This window comes from Lissotriton helveticus, chromosome 7 (assembly GCF_964261635.1).
Source record: "Lissotriton helveticus chromosome 7, aLisHel1.1, whole genome shotgun sequence".
NCBI lineage: Eukaryota > Metazoa > Chordata > Amphibia > Caudata > Salamandridae > Lissotriton > Lissotriton helveticus.
Genome location: NC_136068.1, coordinates 858,108,153 through 858,130,218, shown reverse-complemented (window position 1 = coordinate 858,130,218; position 22,066 = coordinate 858,108,153). Strand labels below are relative to the sequence as shown.

Below are 22,066 nucleotides of genomic sequence, written 5' to 3'. Positions count from 1 at the left end.
CTTTCTTCAATCTGTTTATGGAGCCACTAACAGAAATCCTGAAATTGTCCATCATTATTATCACATGTATGTAGATGACACACAACTGTACCTGAAAATCTCCTCCCCAGAGGACATTAGGTCTCTCAAATCAGTACTTCAGGAAAGCAAAGTTGGCTGATAATCATCTGATGTTGAATGCTCTCAAAACTGAATTTCTCCTCATCGCCCCATACAAACAGTCCCCAGTCATTGCAAAATGGGTGCACCAACTTACAACCCTCAACTGCTTTGCAAAAATCATTGATTCTACGAGCTCCCTCAGAATAAAACTGGACAAACATCTAAACATACAGAATCACATTAGTGCTCTGACCAAAAGAGCAAACTTCCATTTGCACATCCTAAGGGAAAATAATCTGTCCCTTCCCCACAACGACCTCAAGACCGTTTTTAAGCATCTCAAAACTGGATTATGGTAGTGCATCCCTTTGTGGACTTTCGAGAACGAAGATGGCTCCACTTAAGATCTCTCTCATTTCCGTTGCAAGGCTCATTACAGGCTACAAACTTTATCATCATATCTCGCCTAAGTTAAAAGCTCTTAATTGGTTCCTGAATGTAGCAAGGATACATCTAAAAATTGCCTGCCTGACCCACAAAGCTCTACATTTGAAGACCCCATTATATCTTGCACAAAAACTTGAGCTCTCTGAAAGCTCCAAAACGTCTAGGGGCTCCAGCACCTTACTACTTAAACCACAGAAATTCCATAAAAAGAAAAAAGGCCCTGATGAGATTGCAGGAACTGGTTTCCTGTAATCGAAACGCGTCGGCATACGTGGAGGCATACTTGGAGGAATAACTGGCTCACAAGAGCTATTTGTTAGCTTAGACATCGTGAAAGAGCTTTACTAATTAGATTCTATTCCTCACGCCTTCTTTCCTTTTCTTCTTTTTTCCTCCTTTGACTCAGTCCCTCATTGATTGAAATTAAGTACACATCAATTTAATATGTGTTTTGTTGTGATGATGTTGTTCATTTGATTTTGTGTAGATACATTATGTTATGTTTTGGTATGTACAGTATTGTAAATATATGCACAGTTCGTCCTATTTTTGCCAATTAATTTATAAAAAATCTTGAAAGTAAAAAGAAAATCAAAGGTATAAAATATAAATACCTGGTCAGAATTCAATAAAGAGTATTCTTGACCTTCATCAATTGTTCTTGTGTTAAAAAGAAGAGTGGTCTAGGCATTTCGTGTGTTTTGTATTTATAGAATTTTATGGCAAATGTATTCAGGGTTTCTCTGGGAAGACGTACAATCTAAGGCAAGTACTAATGAAAGAATTTACTTTTTATGGATGGAGTGTCTGTAACCTGAATTTGATAAGGTGAAAAAACAAATTGTGTTAGGCAAAAAAATTGGTTAGGTTTGATCCTACGCTTGCATGTATAATCATCAAGGATGCAAGTAATAGGGGATTAGGTGCTGTGTTAATGCAAAACTACAATAATGGAAAAGAAGACACAATTGCTTATGCCCCCTACAGCATTATCCCCTGCTTAAGAGTGCTATTTAGTTATCAAAAAGTAAATCCTTGCTGTGGTGTGGGGGTAGGAACACTTCAACATTTTTATTCAGGGACTTGTTGTTGAAGTAAGGTGTGACCAAAAATCTTTTGTCAAGGTGTTGTCTACTGGGGGTTTGCTAAACACCGAGAATTGCAAGGAGGTCAGTGAGGTTACTTGATTACAGGTACTTTGTGTGTTACATTCCTGGTGTGAAGAATCAAGAAGCAGATTGTCTGAGAAGGTTACCCCTGTCCATGGAAGTAATACCAGATACATGGGGTGAGTTGAGTGTGCCCTGGGCAGATGTGAAATTTAAGGCTGAAGCTTTAGGCTCAAAAGAAGGGAACGAAACTTGCACCAAGGATGATGTGTTGACTAGTGTCAAAACTTTTGTGGTGCAAGGGTGGACAGGGAAAGTGAAGAACTCAAACAATCTTGAGAGGTGCATGATGAACTATCCTATGTGGGGGATCATGTATTGAGAGGGAAATGTTATTCCCCCCAAGAGTCTGAGAGTTAAGTTGATAAACTTATGTCATGAGGGACATCTAGGGATTGTCAAGAGAAGAGAAGAGTGAAGGAAATGTATTGGTGGTCAAGTTTGGATGTTGAGGTTGAAAGAGTGGCGATACAGTGTAACCTGTGTTTAAATTCAGATAGATCTAAAACATCTGTTAATCCTCCCCTACCGCCTGTTCCATGTCCTGAGATGGCATGGGAAACCTTTGGATTTTATATTATGGGTCCCATAATTGAATAACGTTTGATTATTTTTCAAAATAGCCTGAGGTCAAATGTGTGGTATGAGCTGACTCTGAAAGCGTGATTCTAATAATGGATGAATTGTTCCAAAGGGGGGGGGGTCTCCCTAAACAGGTCATTAGTGATGATGGTGTTCATTTTAAGAGTTTTAGTATGGAACAGTTTTTTAAACGGAATGGGATTAATCATAAAGTGACATTGATTTATCATCCAAGCGTAACGAAGGGGAACGCTTTAATCATGTAATTAAGGATTCTCTGCAGTTGGCTAAGCTTAAGAATCATAATTGAATCATAGCGGTTAAACAAATGGTGTGGGTGTATTGTACTACGCCTACTGAGACAGGGTACAGCCCCTTCACTGTAAGGAGGGGTAGAGTACCGTTGACTAAGGATAATCTGTGTTGGTTAACACATTCTAAACTGTGTCAGTGGTCTCCGAGTGAAGTGAAAAAGGACATTATGTTGTATCTGGAGAAGTATGAAGGGTATTGTGACCTAAAACCTAATGCTAAGGAGATTATCCTCAAGAAAGGGTACATGGTTCAAGGTAAATTACCTTTCCGGGTAAGGAAAGGTGAGAGCAAGTTTTCTAAGCTGTTGGAAGTTGTAGAGGTGTTTACAAATTCAGCAAGGTTAAGTGATGGTAAGGTGTAGCACATGATTTGTGAAGTACAATAATGGGATGAAGAAATGGGTTGATGTCCACGAAGAAATAAACTTTTATTGACTGGACTCTCAACAAGTTGAGTGTCATGCTTCACTTGGAATTGAACAAAGTGAGAGCCTGTGTGAGTCACATCAGTTGGATGGACAGGATGGCTATGCTGAGTTGTTAACACGTGTGATTCAGTCACAAGAAGTGTTTGGATATACTTAATTGGTCCCGGAAAGGCCTTCTTGTTACAAATTTAGCGGAGAAATTAGACCATCCTAATATCTCAAGGATAATGGTTAGGTTTATTATATTCTTTTTTTTCTTTCCAATTGCATATGTTGCCTTCCTTACTTCTTCCCAGTAGTAGGGTATCATTGTTTTGTTGCAATTTTGTTACTTGTATTTCTTCTTTGTTTGCATAGTTTTTCGCTGTATATCCTGCTGTGAAATGCTCTTCAGTTTTATTTTGTGCAAATTATTTGCAAGGACAGAGATGTGTTGTGTTGTTCTTTAGTTAAATGTAATGTGTACGGGGGGCGTGGCCAACTGCCGAGCATGGCGGCAGCTTAACTCGGGAGCTCCACAAGGCTGACCGGCCCGCGCAATTATCCTTAAGTCCATCCGTACATTAACCCGCCCGAAGGAGTGAAGTCGGCTCGGGGAAGCAAGCGGCACACACTGATCCGCCCCCGGCGAAAATCCGACAACGAGAAGTGCTCCGTTCGGCGAAGGCATAGTGGGGCCTCCGCCTGCCCAGTAGCACCGGCCTGGAGTGCTGGACGTACCCGACCGGAAGTCCACCTTACCCGGCCAGGGGGCATCGACTCTGGCCGGCGCCCACGTCCCACCGCCAGAAGAAAGGTACCAGCGCGAATTATAATGAGAGAAAGTTCCTCCTACACACGGAGTGGGCGCCCTCGGGGGCTGAGGCGTCCCTGCCCGGTGGCGGCGCCATCTTGGGAATACGCAGCCGGTCGGGCATCCCACACGCACAACAGGGCAAGGCGAAATGAGCCTGTGATCGCGCAGCCCGCCCGCAGCCCGGTAAATAGGACTCCGGCCTGAGGCTGCGTTGGGAGAAGACGGTACTTGCAGACTGGCAGTACCTGCGACTAAGGCGCCCATAACGACATTGAGAGCGACAGTGCGTGAGAGGGAGAGTCGGACCTGGCGGCTCGGACACACCGATACTACAGCCCAATTGGAGGGGGGACCACCACAATCAATTGCTACCTGCGAGGCACTCATAGCCCAGACACCACCAGTGGCACATCGCAGCCCCACACCAAGGCATACTGTAGCGGCCACGGAAGGAAGGGCCACGCACGTGGTGGGACACAGAGACTGACCCCCAAGCGGACAGAGACCCGGGCTGGGCATCGAGGGGCTACAGTGCACTGCGGTCCGAGCTCCTGCGATCTACGACACCAGCGCCTACCCGGGGAAGAGTGAGAGCAGCGGGAGGCTGGACCTGGAACCACTGGACAGGCCGGACATTACAGAGCCAAACACAGCACTATGGCAGGCAAAAACACGAGGAATACTACGACGCAAGCGAGGCTTGATAAATTTGCGTATACCCAGGATGGCCACTCACAAGGGCCTGGGCGTCACTCCACTGGTGCATCCACAGCCACGAGCGGGGCCGGGAAAGTTACACTGGAAGACATCATGAAAACCCTCACTGAGGTCCAGGCGACAGTGGGCAACATTTCCTCCGAAGTAAACCTGCTGAGAGCAGAATTCAAGAAGATGTCAGAGAGGGTATCCCAAGTGGAGGTGGTCACTAAGTCACTCATCGAGGACACCTCGGATCTACAGGTCGCGATGGAACGACTGGAAAAGACCACCAAGCAACTGCAAGAAAAGCTGGATGACCAGGAGGGGCGCTCTCGAAGAAACAACGTCCGCATCCTAGGCCTTCCGGAATCGGAGGGGAAGGGCGCCATGGACCTATACATCGAAGACCTTATCAAAACCAAACTACAGCCTAAAGGCCTGTCCAACTTCTTCTCTGTCGAGAGAGCACACCGGGTCCCTGGGGGTGCGGCCAAACCGGGAGCCACGCCGCGGCCGGTGCTGGCTAGACTCTTCAACTTCAGAGACAGGGACGCCATTCTGCAGGCGGCAAGGGTGGCACCACCTGTGAAAGTTCAAAACTCCACTTTGGCCTTCTTCCCAGACTATACAGCTGAGGTGGCCCGACGCAGGAAGTCCTTCACTGAAGTGAAAAAGACGCTACGTGACAGGGGCCTGCCCTATTCGATGCTCTTCCCCGCCAAATTGCGGATTGTGGCTGAGGGGAAGACGTGGTTTTTCGACACACCTGAGGTGGCACAAGAGTGGCTGGATGGTTGGAGGCCGGTGGGCAAACCCCAGCGCCCGCACAGAGACCACCAGGACCGCCGCAACGAGAGGACGACGGACCACCGGGCAGCCAGCCCGACAACTGAGCAGGGCGCCGCCGCGGGATTGGACTCCGACCTTGAGAGGGATCCGCTTGATTCCGGTCAGCCTAGCAGGGGTTGACTGCCTGAGCTATATGCGAGACGACACGAACACAGCCCTTGGGACATCGGGCCGATGGAACTGAGTAGGGCGGGCACTGGCCGGTGCCTGTAGGGGACTCACCAACCCCACGAGCAAGTAAGAATAGATAGGGAGGGGACTAAGCACTCTGCCAAGTTGGGGATGCGGGCGGGACTTCGTCCATGGAGCAGGGGAGCAGGGAGGGGGTGGGGGGGGGGGAAAGTTGTACTGGTAAAGTTATGGTTATTGGTCATCACTAAGTTTGCGCGAGGCGCAGTTACATTGCTGGCCGTCAGCGCCAGGTACCCCGGCGCACAGCTCACCACACTGGCTTTACCACATTGCTGTATATTGGTAACATGGGTCATAAACCCAAATGGCACAACAAGCGCAAAGCAGCACCCACTGAGGGCGCCCCTGTAATGACAATGGTGCCTCCACTGAAACTGCTTACATGGAACGTCAGGGGGCTGGGGGATAAAATTAAGCGCGGTTTGGTACTGCAAACCATCAAACGCCATAGATCTGATCTGGTACTGCTTCAGGAAACACATTTGGCGGGGACCACCTGCAAAGCACTGAACAGGCGTGGCTACAACATGGCAGTACACGCTGAATTCACCACAGGCTCCAGAGGCACTGGGATACTCCTCAAGAAAAACTCATCCTTTTTGGTTACTAGCCACAAGACGGACGACCAGGGGCGTTTTGCGGCACTCTCTGGCCAGTGGGAGGGAAGGGCCCTCAATGTGGTATCTGTGTACATCCCCCCGGCGCTTCACTCTACAGCACTGCCAGCTCTTGGGCAGTTTCTCATCGACCTCCCGGAGGGTGATATGATCATTGGGGGGGACTTCAATGCTATAACAGACCCCTTACTGGACACTTTTCCCATACGGGATCGCCAGAGGGGGACTGCCACGCTTCCTGGATTCCTGACTGCCCTGGGACTCACGGATGTCTGGCGTCATCTAAACCCCACGGCAAAGCAATACACACACTACTCCGCCCCCCACGATAGCCTTTCACGCATTGATTTCTTTTTCTTTCTAGGGGTGGGATTGGGCTCCATAGACAGGATGGAAATTCTACCGAGAGGCATTTCTGACCATTCCCCGATATCCCTTCACCTTACTACTAGAGAACAAAAGCGCGCTAGAGTGTACCCGATATATCCCAATTATCTGCAAATTCCTGGTGTCAGGAAAAAACTTAAATTGACTACGACACACTACTTTAGCGAAAACATGGGCTCGGTCACCTCACCTTCGGTGCTCTGGGAGGCGTACAAAACGGTCCTACGCGGGGCATCTATATCGGCAATCACTGGGCACAAAAGGGAATCCAGAGCTGAACTTGCAAATTTAGAATTGGCACTGCACACAGCGCACACTGCCCACATGACAGACCCCACCCCTGACACCGCGCATGAGTTACAGCTCCGACAGCAGCAGCACCAGGCGCACCTCACCACGGTCACTAGGGGGCACCTAGCACACACCGCACACCGCATATATGATGTGGGAGATAAGGCAGGGAAAATGCTGGCGTGGCTGGACAAGCGGGGCGGCAATAACAAGGGGATACAACGCCTATATGATGCTGAGGGCCAGCTGCCGACTCACCCGGAACGAATAGTACACACCCTAGCGCACCACTTCCAGGGGATATACACACCGACACGATCGGTCACGGAACAGGAGGCCATGGCGTCGCTCGGAAACATTCCTATCCCTGTGCTTGATCCTGAAGCACAGCAGGAACTGGATGTGGACCTGACAGAGGGAGAGATCCAATTAGCGATACAGGCATTGCAGTCCGGCAAGGCTCTGGGTCCCAACGGAATACCTGTGGAATGGTATAAGGCAATGGCCTCGGTGCTGGCCAAGCCTCTCTTGGACATGTACATTGAAAGCGTGGAAAAGGCGCTGCTTCCACTCGACCAGCGCACGGCCACAATCGTAGCCATTCCCAAACCAGCCAAGCCGCCGACAGAATGCACCTCGTACCGGCCCATTTCTTTGCTCAATACTGAAGCGAAGATCTTGGCGAAACTCCTGGCCAGTCGCCTGACCCAGCATCTGAGTGCCCTGATACACCCCGATCAATCGGGCTTCATGCCTCACAGGAGCACAGCGCTGAACCTACGGAGGGTACACGGGGTGCTGGCGTGGGCGCATCTTCTTACAGACCAAGCTGTGATACTTTCCCTAGACGCCAAAATGGCGTTTGACCTGGTGGAGTGGGAGTACCTGTTTGCTGTCCTGACCCGAATGGGATTCGGCCCAAAGTATCTTGCATGGGTGCGACTGCTCTACACCTTGCCGGTTGCGCAGGTGGTTGCGAATGGTCACATATCGTCAGCCTTTCCACTGGGACGGGGAACTAGACAGGGATGCCCGCTATCGCCCCTTCTATTTGCATTAGTGCTGGAGCCGTTGGCAATCATGCTCAGAGCGACGCCACTATTCCGAGGCATCACTTGGGAGGAAGGGTGGGAGGACAAAGTCTCCCTGTATGCGGACGACATGCTGATATACATGATCAAACCCAATGAGGGGGTCCCTGCCCTGTTGGCTCTCTGCGATGAACACGGCAGGGCTTCGGGCTACACTCTGAACTGGTCCAAGTCCGTACTTTATGTACTCAAGGGCCCGGGTCCAGTGCTGCCAGCCGAATGTCCCCTAAAGATAACAACCACCTCATTTAAGTACCTGGGTATTTTTGTGTCTGCCAGTGCTGCGGAAATCTATGCCGAGAACTTGCGGCCGCCTCTGACATGCTTGCGTGCAGATGTCAAATACTGGGCTACACTACCGCTGACCCTCCTAGGGCGAGCGGCACTCTACAAAATGATGGCTCTCCCAAGGTTTCTATATGTGCTTGAAAACTCCCCTTATGTGGTGAGCCCGCGATACTTTCGACAGGTCGCGGCATTGGTTTCCAGTTTGCTATGGAGCAATGGCCCAGCACGAATAGCGCAGAATAAATTGGTTAAGAGCTGGTACGAAGGGGGGATCGCTCTGCCCAATCTCCAACTCTATTACTGGGCGTCCCAGTTTAAGGTTGTTAACCACTGGATCCACGTCACACGGGAGGACCCCGCGTATCAGGCGGACTGGTCACAACTGGGAACTGAAGGCATGCTTTCAGTGCTATACAACTACCCGCAAGTTAAGACCCTGCTCGGCCCAACGCTTCACACGGCAACGCTATGGCATGCAGCACAATCACGTCTGGGATGGAGGGATAAAATCACCAGGTTAACTCCATTATGGGACACTAAAACACTGGGAAACCTGCGAACATGTAAGGGGTTCACACGATGGGATACCATAGGGATCTCGCTGGTTGGGGACCTCTGGGACAAGGGCACGGTTATTCCTTTCCCGCAGCTCCAACAGCTATACGGCCTGGGCCCCTCTGAAACATACCGTTATGTGCAAATCCGACACGCTCTGTTGCAGGCAATCCCACCTGACACCACACTCCCGGAATCGTCGCCACTGGAAGATCGGTTACTGACCGAATTTATGGAACAAAAGGCGACCTCACTCACGTACAAAAAACTGATTAACAACCTGCCAGACCCCGCACAGAATCTTAAAGAGAGATGGGTGGGAGAACTGGGTGAAATGGATGACACGGAGTGGAATGAGGCGCTTGCCTCACCGCGAGAGGTAGGCATTTCGGCCAGATTCCGCCTAGTGCAGCTTAAAATTTTACACCGCACCTACTACACCCGCACACTACTTCACAGAATACAAAGGGCACCGCACCCGTACTGCCTCAGGGGATGCGGGGAAGAGGGAACTCTGCTCCATACGCTATGGGAATGTCCTCAAATCCGGGAACTCTGGAGGCAGATAATGCGCACAGTCTCACAGGCCGTCAAAATATCTGTCCTGCCGGAACCCCGTAAGTGCCTGCTGAACATTTGGGACCCTACAGACTTAGACAGGTATGGACAACTATGGGTCACACTGGCGGTGACAGTGGCCAAACGAGACATTGCACAGAGGTGGGGTGCCCCGGAGTTGCCAACGGTAGCAGGGTGGATAAGGAATATGGACCTCCTAATGGTAAAGGAAAGAGCAGTGTATGTGTTACGGGCATGCCCCCGCAAGTGGAATAAGGTGTGGACACCGTGGAACAAATATAGGGGAGAACCATGTGAGCCCCTGCCGGAAGGTGAGGACTCGGACTCAGAGGAAGACGAAGACTAGCCGAAAAGGGTATGCTAGTGCAATGATGGGGGCAGCCGGGAGAATGCGGAAACGCAACACTACCTTAGGCGCACTGTTGAATAACTGTACCTGCAGAAGACTGTCAGTGGATGAACACACTAATTTGCTCAATGATGACCATAGTTGGGTTTTAATGTTTTTGTTTTTTCTAAAACTTTACATTGTTAGTCTCAGATGAATATATCAGAGATGTACTGTCAGGGAATGACTTATGGACCAGAGGCGGAATTGTGCCACGATCTGAATATGCTTGTTACTCCTAACTGCTCCAATACCTGACCATGGCACACTTTGATAGTTGAGGACACACAATGTTCATTTCTCCTGCTTACACATGCTGATACTATGTAAATGCACCTGACGAATGAAAGTATGATTATCTCTGTTGTACTCCTGAAAATAAAGAATTATAAAAAAAAAAAAAAATGTAATGTGTACATGTCATTGATGACACATGGTTTCATGTGTCATCACTTGTCAGTTGGAGAGCTGCTGTGGGCTGGTGAATACGTGCTGACCTCTCATGGATGAAGCTTAATAAGTACTTAATTGTATTTACCCATCAGTGCCTGGAGTATACTTAATGCTCAACAGCAGACTTTAGGTGTTTCATATCCCTCCTGCCAGAGTCATACTCCCACCTCAAGCTCACTCTTTTCCACACACGATAGAAACCACATCTACTTTAGACCCCTACCAGGCACCTCAATTGGCTGGACACCTCATCGTCCACATCCTCCTCAACCTGTTCTCTAAAATGAGAGAATTCACGCCTTCTCCTTAATCACCTCCAAGACCTGCAAGCTTCCTTTCACATGAGAAAAGCCAACGTCCCTCAATGATTTCAGAAGAAAGCTGAAAACCTGTTTTTTCTCAACTATGTAGTTGAGCTTATATAGCGCACAGCTACCCGCAAAGCAGGTGTCCCGGCGCTTGCTTAGGGAACCCTTCCTGATATTCCCCTGTGAGATAGCAGGGTATCCACAAGGTGAAAGTCAGGCATCCCGCCGCGAGGGGCCGTTGTGGAGATTAAGCAAGCTGTTGCCCAGAGTCGCAGAGTGTGAACCCATGAGTCGAGGAGGCACCGGGGTGAGAATTATCGGGTCCGTGGAATTTTTAGCCCAAGACCCGCCGGGGCGGGGAATTGAACCCTGGTCCAGGACCGATCTCAGATTCCGGGTCTGCCGCCTCTAACCCCTGAGCCACACTTCTCCACATAACTAGACTCCTCTAGGACAGTGTATTTCACTCCTTCTCAGCACCTTGATACCATCCCAGGTGATTTGCACGCTATAAAATCAACATAACAACATAAAATACAAATACTTTCAAATCAATCTCTTGTTGATGCTTTGAATACTTTTCAAGGGAGAGATTCTTCAGACTATGGTGTGTTCCCTGTTCCTTACGGAGACAACAGAAATGTTGAGAGCTCACCTTCTGGAGCATGATACAGTGAATTAGAGCCATTAGGTTTGGTGATGCATGGAGAGATCAGTATTGTTACCAGGAACAAACAATCAGAGTAACTCAGGTTTTGTAGCTAGCCTGGTCGTATCATTTTGTCAAGTACTGGGTGGTGTGAAGGCCTGTTCATAACTTAGGACTCTTAAATGCCTTCTGTGAATACCAAAAGTCTTAAAGTTAGGATTTTTCTCAGTTTAGGAGTAGTAAACTTAGGACTTCTAAATGCCTTCTGTGAATACCATAATGGTAGTAAGTTTAGGATTTTGTCTTAAGTTAGTTCTGTGAATCTGGCCCATGAAGAAGACTAGGTTTGACAGCCACTGTCTCATTTTCAAATCTTTATTCAGCTCAACAAGGAACCATAAAAGAGAATAAAACAATTAGTGCACATTAAATGCAGGTATAACATTTGTAGAATGTGAACGGACAAGGTACAATTTCATCTGTTATAAAAATAAAATATGATCATTTGAGTTGGTCAGGATAATTTATCAAGCATAACCGACTACAACCTCAAGACATTAAAAAAACCTTAAAAATGCATAAAGCAAAATTAACATTAGCGCACATCGTCATTTAAAAATTACTTCTGATTGTTCTGACTCATCATAAAGATTTAGCTATAGAAAAACACATAAATTAGTATAAAGGTGTTGCAAATTATGCAGAGCCTGCAAACATTGGGCCAAAGACAAGTGTTTTAGCAACAGGATAATTTTTTTTCTTTAGGGTGTCATAAAAGCTGTAGAAAAAGAACAAATTCCATTGCTTATATCGATTGTTATAAGGAAATACTGGCAAGGTATCCCTCATGCTAAACTCAAGCGGCAACAATACTAAATAATGTGGTGTATGTAGGCGAAATCTAGTTAAGATCAATCTGTGCTGAGGGTTAGTGACTATGGTAGTATATGGTTGTATGCCTCTCTGCATTAGCATGGAAACATGTCTGATAATCGTCACATTTGTTTCTTCTACATTCTTCCTGGAAATCGCTCTGTGACTAAACAATAATGTTGTAGAATCTTCCTCCTTAATCTCTGCATAGTTTCTGGGTTGTTAAAATGCTAGGAGTATACTCTGGTAGCTGGTATTGTTTGGTTAGGCGCCTTGACGCCCCCCGGGCTTAGTTGCGCGTTAAAAATTGTTTTTCATTTCATTTCATTTCATTTTCATTTCATTTCATACACTTCCAACTACTCGCATGTATTTCTAATGTAAGCTAATCATGAGATATCACCAGTTGTATCGAGACTCAAGCAATTCTTGGCTATGTATTTATTTAAATTAGTGGCAGCTTAATTCATATTGTACCATAACAATAGGACAGTTATTGGTAAACAATCTTCAAAAAAAGGCACACCTAACTCCTCATGCAAATAGTGGAGGACTAACTTTCTGAAACAGCTAGAAGACTTTTAAGGCCCTGATTCTCCACCGATCTGTAAAACACTTCAGAACCACAATTGATTTCTCAAAATTAGGCCTCCTAGTGTTCTTCAAGTGGGAACAATTATACCAACGATCGAAAGGCAGGCTCAGATAGGAGAAAGTGTCAGCTGTTGCTATTTTGCATCCGTATAAATAACACAGAACACGTCCTCTTCTTGGCTAACATCTACTGTCACTTGTGCCAAATAATGACTCAAAAAAATGTCAGCACAATCCTACAAAAAAAAAATACTGCCTGATAGGCAAACAAAGGACTGCAAATGTTTGGATTCCAAACAACACCACTACATTCTTGTTGTACAGTGAGACAGTGTCAGACAATAACAGGTAGTCACAAACCACTTTTGAAGGGTTAAACCCAATCAAATTCCTTTTTATGTAGAGCCTAGGCAGCCCATGCACGGCTCTGCAAGGGATGCTGTATTCCGGTGTTGCGTCTCTGTCCACTCTCGCTCATATTTTTCTTGGGTTTGTGTTTGTGTCATTGTCCTTTGTAAACTCTGGCTCTTCATTGGTCAATAGGCTTAGTTGTCCCTCCTTAGTAACACTGTGTCTTATCTTGTAACCTCCCATAAAGACTGGCCCTCTTACATGTGTTGTGATCGGCAGGCTTTAATTACAGCCTCCAAGCACTATTTTGTTTAAATTGTGTTCACCTACATGCTATTGCAGGCAGGACACATAGCAGGCAGGACACACTTTCTCCTAATGCTTTATTTTTTTTTATGGTTTGGCACTCCTCAGTGGCGGCCGCGCCTTTGGTTCATGTTCGGGGCTGAACGCAGCCGCATGTTTTTTCCCCTTTTAGTTGCTGTTTACAAGCAGCCCATGCTCTGCTTGCATGTTAATAGAGGTCACACCATTGAAATGAAAGCGCTGTTTGGGGTGTTTTTACCAAAAAAGCATTTGTTTTACAAACACCATTGTTTATTTAAATGGTTGCATTTCAAAACGTAAGCTAACAAAAATCTCACTTTCAATAAAAACAAATGAAAACGTGCTCCACTCCAATTTTTCGATTTATAATTACATTAAGGTTGCAGTACCTTATGTGGCTAATAAAGGTCCCTCTACAACTCCTCAGAGACACCTAGTCTGTGGTACTGCACCCTTCCCTTCCTTAGTCGAATTTTATTTATTACTTATGCCACTGCTGGGATATTTTTTAACAAAATAATTAAATAAAACTTGCATTTGCAACGCCACTAGCTCAAAGTTTCACGAATGCAAAACCAATTGCATTGCAAATGCTTGTTCTATTCCTATCCAGAGTACACCTCCTTTATTTCCTTCCATTCCCCACACAGTCTAACATTAACAGCATGTTTACTCTGTCCACCTCTTTTTATTCTTCTCTCTCACCCCAATAGTACACACAATCCATCTCCCAATGTATCCTCAGGCTATAATAACGCCATACAAACGCGCTCTAAAAGCACTGAAAATCTCCACAACACTCTGACCCAGAATTTACAACAAAGGCTGAAACTAGGATTCACTCCATCTCCATCTCCATCTCCAACATGTGACTTGAGTAAGAACTGATCTTCAGGTCACTTAGCATTTTACAATGGAATGTCATTATCCTACCTGTTATTTGATCGACCTGGTCACTGCACCACTAGTTGTTAATAATTTCAGGCCTCTAGTGTGGCCCAGCTGAAGAATGCTCCCTGTAAATGTGTCCATTTCTAAGGTTTCCATTTCCCGAGAGCAAGTTCATGCAATAAAAAATAAATAGAAAGGGTGGTATGAGAGAGGCCATCAGTGCAGGACTTTCACAGGCTCCTCCTGTTGTTTTCCTTTTAGCATCTTCGAGCGAAAGTGCCCTGGTGCTGGTAGGAAAGGGTGGTGGTTAGCTTGTGCAGACTCTGTGCAAGTATTAGGATTTCACTGGAATTACAGTAACATGTCCTCGGTGGTAAGATGTGAGAACGTGCTATGTAGCTGGAGCAAACAGCACACAGGAGGGCAAAAGACCAATCTTCATGAAAATACTTGCAATCTTCCATAGTGGTGGTCGCCCCTAAGGATATGCTTTTGAAGAATAACAGCACACCTACTTCAGTGTTGGATTTTTAAAGAATGATTTCATAAATTACGGGCCAGATGTACAACCATTTTTTGTGGTCACAAACGGGAAATCACCTGTTTGTGACCGCAAAATCGTTCTGCCCTATTTAGAAACCCAATTTTGCGAGTCGGTGACCCATTACTGATTCGCAAAATAGAGTTTGCGACTCGCTATTAGGAAGGGGCGTGCCAGGTGCGTCCCTTCCTAATAGCGACTCGCACTTCAATGTAAGATTAATTGCGGCCGCAAAACACTCGTAGTTTACCTCCCATTTCAAATGGGTGGTAAGTCACTTGCAAATGACCCCTTTGTGACTGGCAGTAAAAAATATTTTTTAGGAGCAGGCAGTGGTCACACGAACCACTGCCTAGTCTTAAAAAATGAAAAAGTAACGTTTAATTTTTCTTTTTTAAATGCATCCCATTTTCCTTTAAGGAATACATAAATAAAATGAAGTTTGTTGCGCACACTGCATAGGCAAATTTGATGCAATGCGCTCAACGAAATTCGTTTTATTTATTTATATGTTTACTTACCTATATTTGGACGTATTTCGTAGTTTACTACCCCTCACCCTGCCCTCCCCTGCCACACGTCACCGCATGGCAGCACTCCCACCACCAACTGCAACTGCCCAAGATGTCTGGGATGACTAAATGCTAGTGTGGAGTTGTTTATGAGTGCAGGAGGAAGCCCCTATTGAAGTGCAAGTGCGGTAGGAGACAGCTCCACCCCCCATCCTGCTAGTATGACCCATCCTGCCCACACCTAAGCCTAACTGTCTCATTGACTGGTAGGCATACTCTAAGGCCAAATGCCAATTACACCTAGTCATGTGACCCAGTACACATGCTGAAGGCACCAAATGGTTAGGACAAGAAAGTGGCATTTTCAGAATTGTGACTTAAAATTCGAACTTTACTATTAAATAGTATCCTAAATTATAACTCGTTAGAGACCAAAGATGACATTTCTACTTGTTAACAAGCATAATATATCACTTATCAATTAATAGGGTACTCAAAGTTATCCTATGGAAAAAAGGTAGGCCTTGTAGTAGTGTAAAACGAATGTAAATATTTTTCACTACCAGGACATGTAAAATGTAAAAATACATGTCCACCTTTTTGTATGCAATGCGCCATGCCCTATGGGCTGTCTAGGGCCTCCTCTATGTGTGACTTTCAGAGAGCTACAAACTGAGTTTACACTCCTGTGCTAATACGTTTCAAAATACTTACAGTTGGGGGAATATTTCTACACTGAAGGCAAGGTAATAATGAATTTCAAAGCACCCGCTGATCAAGCAAGCGATGACAGTTCCCGCTTAACAACTAAATGGAGCAAAGTGTTCTCTCAAGACTTTATATATATCAGGCCTTGGAGACTGTTGAGAGAGCTGTGCACTCAGTCAGGTTAAAATAACAGCAATTTAAGACTGTTTGAATGTTATACTATACTTCAGAAAAAACTTATGACATGGAGTGCAAATTTCTATCCAGATAAAATTAGCTGCCCCAAGTGCGGTTGTCAAAAAGCAGATATTCTGCACATGTTATATGCATGTCCTGCCCTTGAGGCATTTTGGGAGGAGATGTTTAAATTGACAACTGCGAGTCTAAGATATGAACTTCAGCTAACTCCTACAGAAATAATGGTGGGTTATACAATGGAGTTTGATATTGAGTTAAGACGTCGATTGTCTATATTTATAGTTTTAGCCAGATCGTGTATTGCCAGATCATGGGTTTAATTCAGCCCTCTGCATGCTGCTGAATTGTGGGTAACCATTCAGAAAATACAGGATGCGAACAGGCATTGGCTAGAGTAAGGCTATCCGATCACTTAGGAGACTGGACAGAAAATGAGCACGGTTCAACTGGGATTTGTAAATTGAGGTCGAAGAACGCCTATGGTCTTATGCATTTCGAATGTATACATGGCTTATTTTTCTTTCTTGTGTTGTATGTCCCACACATTGCCCTCTGTAATGTACTTTATTTATGTAATTCCTACACCTGCTTATCTGTTACACATTTGTTCTGTTGAATGTAATCATGATTATCATTATGTATACGCATTGGAATTTCACAGGGGTTTGTGATCTGATTAATTCTGACTAATACAAATTATTTAAATACATAATTAGTTTAGTTTTGGTACTTTTCATCTTTTCTCTTTTTCCTTTTGATCTTATGATTCACCTTTCTTCTTGATTTTTTTCTACAAAAATACTTTTATTAGAAACAGTTGAAGAAGAGCTGCTAGATCAAGAACTGTTAGTGGGTTACTCTTGACCACTGCTATTTTATTCTAATGATTTGATTTTCCTCATTTTCAAATGTTGCTCTTTATACCTCTTGGCAAGTGTGCAAACCAGCCTCTTTTTTAATTTGAAATCATTTTCTTTAAAACTGCAGTGGGTGTTTTCAATGTCTTTTCCCATATAAAGGTTTTTCTTAATTCAAATCATCAGTCATTGGAAATGTGAACGTCCCCAAGCCACTTGATACCATTTTCTCATGTATGTATTGCATTATTGTTGGTGGCTCATACCCTTTCCAGGCATGCAGCTGTGTTGATCAATCTTTGAGCAAACCTATTGATCATGACTTTTATCCTCTCATAACATGTTGCTACACCCATTGACTCTGATGTAAAAGAAGGCCACTTTTGGCTTCGACAAAGTGGACTTCTTTATTAAGTAGAAGGCTAAAACACTTCAGTCAGAGATAATGATCAGTGCTCCTTGAGTGGAACAGACAGCTAAGTGGCAGACCATCAAACAGTTATGTGAGTCTCTGAAAAAATATCTCTTCAATTAAACCTTAAGGACAAACCGTTGCTTACATTAAACACTTCAAAAACACGTTTTGCTTGTATTTGCATGATGTGCTAGATACTCTATACCTGTTTCCAGCTATTTCTTGAAAACTTGAAGAAGCAGCTACCAGACTGCATTTGCATGCAAAAACACAACAAGGAAATCCAAATAAAATGAAATATCTTGCTTCAAAGGAATGACCCCCAATGGCATGAGTCTTAGAGCACAATGATTTCTTTAACATTTCTGCCTCCTAATATAGCATACTCAACCTCTTTCTTACATGCTCTGTGGCACAGATATCGCCTTGCCCGTTTTCTGAATCATTTTCCTGGTAGAGATGGCTAAGTCTAAATTGTATTGTATTGTAATTGCATTTATATAGCGCTTACTACCCCTGACAAGGCGTCAAACCGCTTTTTCGGCGGGTAGCACACTACTTCGGGACCCATAGAGGATTAGTGTTGAATTAGTATAGTGAAACATGCAAGTACATTTTAAGTGGTGGACAGGTTAGTCAGTAATTTGGATTTGGAATGATAGCAGAAGGATAGAGGAGGACAAATGTTTGTATTTATTTGGGTTTGGGATAAATGAGAGAGTGGATGTAGAGGATATATTGATAGATGTATAGGGTGAGAGATAGGGTAGTGCATTGGAAGGAGTAGTAGAAAGAAGTTTGAGATGAGTCAGAAGGTTGGGCTAGAAGATATATTGAGCGAAGTATAGGCTGAGAAATAGGCTAGTTCATTGGAAATGCTAAATTAGAAGAAAGTGATAAATATATAAATCCATAAGTACATCGAAAGTATATAGATACATAAAGGAAGTTTAAATATATTGATAGAGGCACAGGATGAGAAATAGGGTAGTGCATTGGATATGCTTTTTCAGGAGAAAAGTAACAGACACACAGATCCAAGTACATGGAAGGTACATAGATGCACAATGGAAGTATGTACATGTAGACCGAAGATGTTTTTTATTTATTGATTAATATTATTATTATTATTATTTATTTATGTTTCTCTTTTTTCTAAACAACATAATTATTTTACATGTTTTATAAAGTAATATACAAAGATAGGTACATATCTATAGTGAAAACAAATGCTTATATACAGAGGGATATGCTGTAAATTTCTGTTTCCGTATGGTGCTTATGTGGGGAAGAGCCAAATCTTGAGTAGTTTTCTGAAGATAAGGTGGTTGTCGGTGGATCTTATGCTGGGGGTAAAGAGTTCCATAGTTTGGCTGCTTGAAAAAGAGAAGGATGTGCCACCCATGGTTTTTTTCTTGTATGGTGGGATTTGTCAATGTTATGTATTTTGTGATGGTAAGTATTATGAGGTGTTGTGCTCTGAAGATCTTGTTGTGCTGGGGTGTGTGATATGTTTTGCTTTTGAGGTGTAGTGAAAAGGGGTGCTGATGTTTCATGCACTGGATTTGGTTGTGTAGTATTGTTTGTGAGAGGAGATTGTGACGTAGAGGGGGTGGTGATGTGTTTATGAGTAGAGTGTGTGTTGTGTGTAGGAGGGAATGAAGTTGAGGTGAGAGTGTTTAATTTAGACTGGTTTGTTGCAAGAGTTACAAAGTGTAGGAAAACACATCTTCTTTCTAAATTATCTCACAAATTCGCTCTCAGAGGGACATCTGCTATTCCTTGCCTTTTGCCTTGGACATTCTGTGCCAAGATCACCCACATGCCAACAGTGAACTGAATATCTCCTGCTGCAACAGTGATCTCTGTGTTGTAGGCTTTGGGTCTCCAGCGTTAGTGAGTAAAGTTTGACAGTCACATTTAGGAATGTTTGTAGAAATACCACCAGCTGATATACAGCTACAGCAATTTAAGTAAAGTAGATTTTTGGCCATAGTCATTAGCCACCAGAGGTCAAATATATTTACTATTGAGCTCAAATTAACATAATGTCAATGGCTTGATTCCAAAGCAGGTATATGTATTTATGTATTGGTGGTTATACTTGCATGATGATAAGGCTTTAGGTTTTAATGATAAGATTGACTACAATGCACTATTAGTTATGATGTCTCAGTCTAACAGCAAATGAGAAATGAATATGTCAGAAAATTGCTTTCATGGTAGGGGTGGGAGACAAGAAGAGAAAATAAATACTAATCATTACATATTTGAGTGCACTAGTACACAGTAATTCACAGGCAGAGAGGAAGTAAATCATGCTATGTTATTAATAAGAACATTAATTTATAATACGGTTCATATAAATGAGGTATTAACTGAAAAGAATGCACAGATTAAGAGCATTAAAATAAAACACTCACACCATGATGCTAGGAGAACTTAATTCTCAATAAAATACACAATAATTCAGAAGCAAAATAAAAAGACTATCAACCAACACCAGAAGACAAAAAGATAGAGAGCAAAGTTGATTTCCATTGCTGGGTTCTTATGTAGTGCAATTTATACAATAGAATGCCTAGTCACTGAGAGTGAGAATGTGAGACATTGAGAGGATAGAGAGAATTGAAAAGACAGTGGGAGAAAAAGTCAGAGGTATAAAGTGATACAGAAAAGGAGAGCTAAATTAATCGCAACACATACCTTTTCCAGAACAGTGTGGATAGCACAGTCTCAAAAAAGAGTTTTCATTCTATTTCTAATGCTCTCCAGATCTTTGAATATCTTATTCCCTAATGGTTAATTTGTATGACTTTTTACTATGTAGGTTTTGGCCATCAGTTGTAAGGAAATGAGATGAGTGCCCTTTGCATTTTCTTCCGAGGTATTTAACCCAAAAAGATTGTGTAATTTTTTTGGATGTTCACAAAAAGTGGACATTTTCTGCCATTCACTGTGCTTCTATACTTTCTCGAATGTCCACAATGTTTGCACACATCTAATGGAGATATACTCAACCAAGGTATACACAATGGCTACATACATTTTGCCTGTTAGATTCTAAATAGCTGAATGAAATTGCAACAAATTATAATTACACATCATCCTCGATTTGGACACATTTGGAACCACGCGCAGATGCATCGTAATAAGGATATTGGGGGGTACATTTTCAATCTCTATTGTGGGTCGTCTTCCCCAAAGGCGACGCGTGAAATAAGGGGATTTTTTTTTTGCACCTGTGATTTCAGAAGTTTGGATTGAATTTTGTCGACCTTAATTTTGAGATCATTTACACTGAGCTGCTGTATATGAACGCAGATTTCCCCCACTTCTGGATACAACTTAGACCCTGACTGCAGTTCCCTCACAGGAACGAAACACATTGGCTGATGTCCACCTTTTACTATCTACATTAATAAAGGATAAAAAATTGGAACAACCTGAACGAATTTAACTCCATCCTTGGTGCACCTTCCTTTTTCTACATAAACTGTTTATCTGGTATTCAGTAAAGCTTAACTGCGGCAAGCTCTGGAAGTGATTGCACAGGACTCTTAGTATTTGAAAACAGGGATTGATGCACTGAACTTTGGGTCAGCTGCTGATGGGAGTATTTTTTGTTTTTCAAATTTCCACAATATTTGCACACATCTAATGGATATATACTCAGCCAAGGTATACCCAATGGCTACATTCATTTTGCCTGTTAGATTCTAAATATCTGAATGAAAATGCACCACATTATAATTACACAAAATATTACTATATGCATGTGAAAACGGGTGTACTGATGTCGTCACATATGTCTGTTGTTCTTACTCTCAAAGAGACAACTCTCAATTGGAAGTCCAATGTTAGAGTTAAAAAACACTTATATCAGGGTCCCCTGTAATATTAGTCCCTTGACCAAAGTGCACCAAATTTGTAAGGATCAGTTTCAGATCTTTTTAGCACATTTCAAATTGCTTACAGCAAGTTTGTTGAATGGGGTCAAAATTATGAGTGAAGCACAGATGGTTTTTCATATAGATGATTTTTCAACCTTAACTGCAAAGATTGGAAGAGCACCAAAGTATACTTTATTGCAATTAATTTTGGGCTTTCATCTACATTTATTTTTGTGAATTTGTTTTATATTAATATGTGAGTGCAATGTTGATATTTTATATTTTCAACACTGACTATTTTTTATCTAATAGATACTTGTACAAATTGAGAGACCTTCATTTAGATTGTGAGAACTTTACTGAAGCTGCCTACACTCTTCTGCTACACACAAAACTCCTAAAGGTAAGCGTAATGATTATCCTCCATTTTAAGAGAAATTCCATATCTATTGATATTTAAGAACTTTCATTCAATGAGTTTTACTGTGCATAGCTATATTCTCAATTATGTATTGATGTTCGATATATTTAAAATCCATTTCAGAAGCTATAGTGTTGTACATGATATTTGTTAATTTTTGATTTTATTGGTAGCAGATGCAAACAACTTTTGCCCCATCTTCCCAAAGTGGTGAACGGTGGCTAGGGTAATTTCAAAGAACTTCACATTGCTCAAGATCAGACAGTCTGTTTTAGCAACCCACTACCTTACTCAAGGTGGT

General features: G+C 43.5%; 1 protein-coding gene across 2 annotated transcripts in view; it reads left to right on the top strand.

The window, feature by feature from the left end:
- DOCK2 (dedicator of cytokinesis 2) overlaps nucleotides 1–22,066 on the top strand; it is a 2,042,522-nt gene that overhangs the window by 1,834,324 nt on the left and 186,132 nt on the right. For both annotated transcript variants that reach the window (XM_078653374.1, XM_078653373.1), the window contains one exon: nucleotides 21,657–21,747. In XM_078653374.1, coding sequence (XP_078509500.1) covers nucleotides 21,657–21,747 — 91 coding nt within the window. The remainder of the gene's footprint in view (nucleotides 1–21,656; nucleotides 21,748–22,066) is intronic.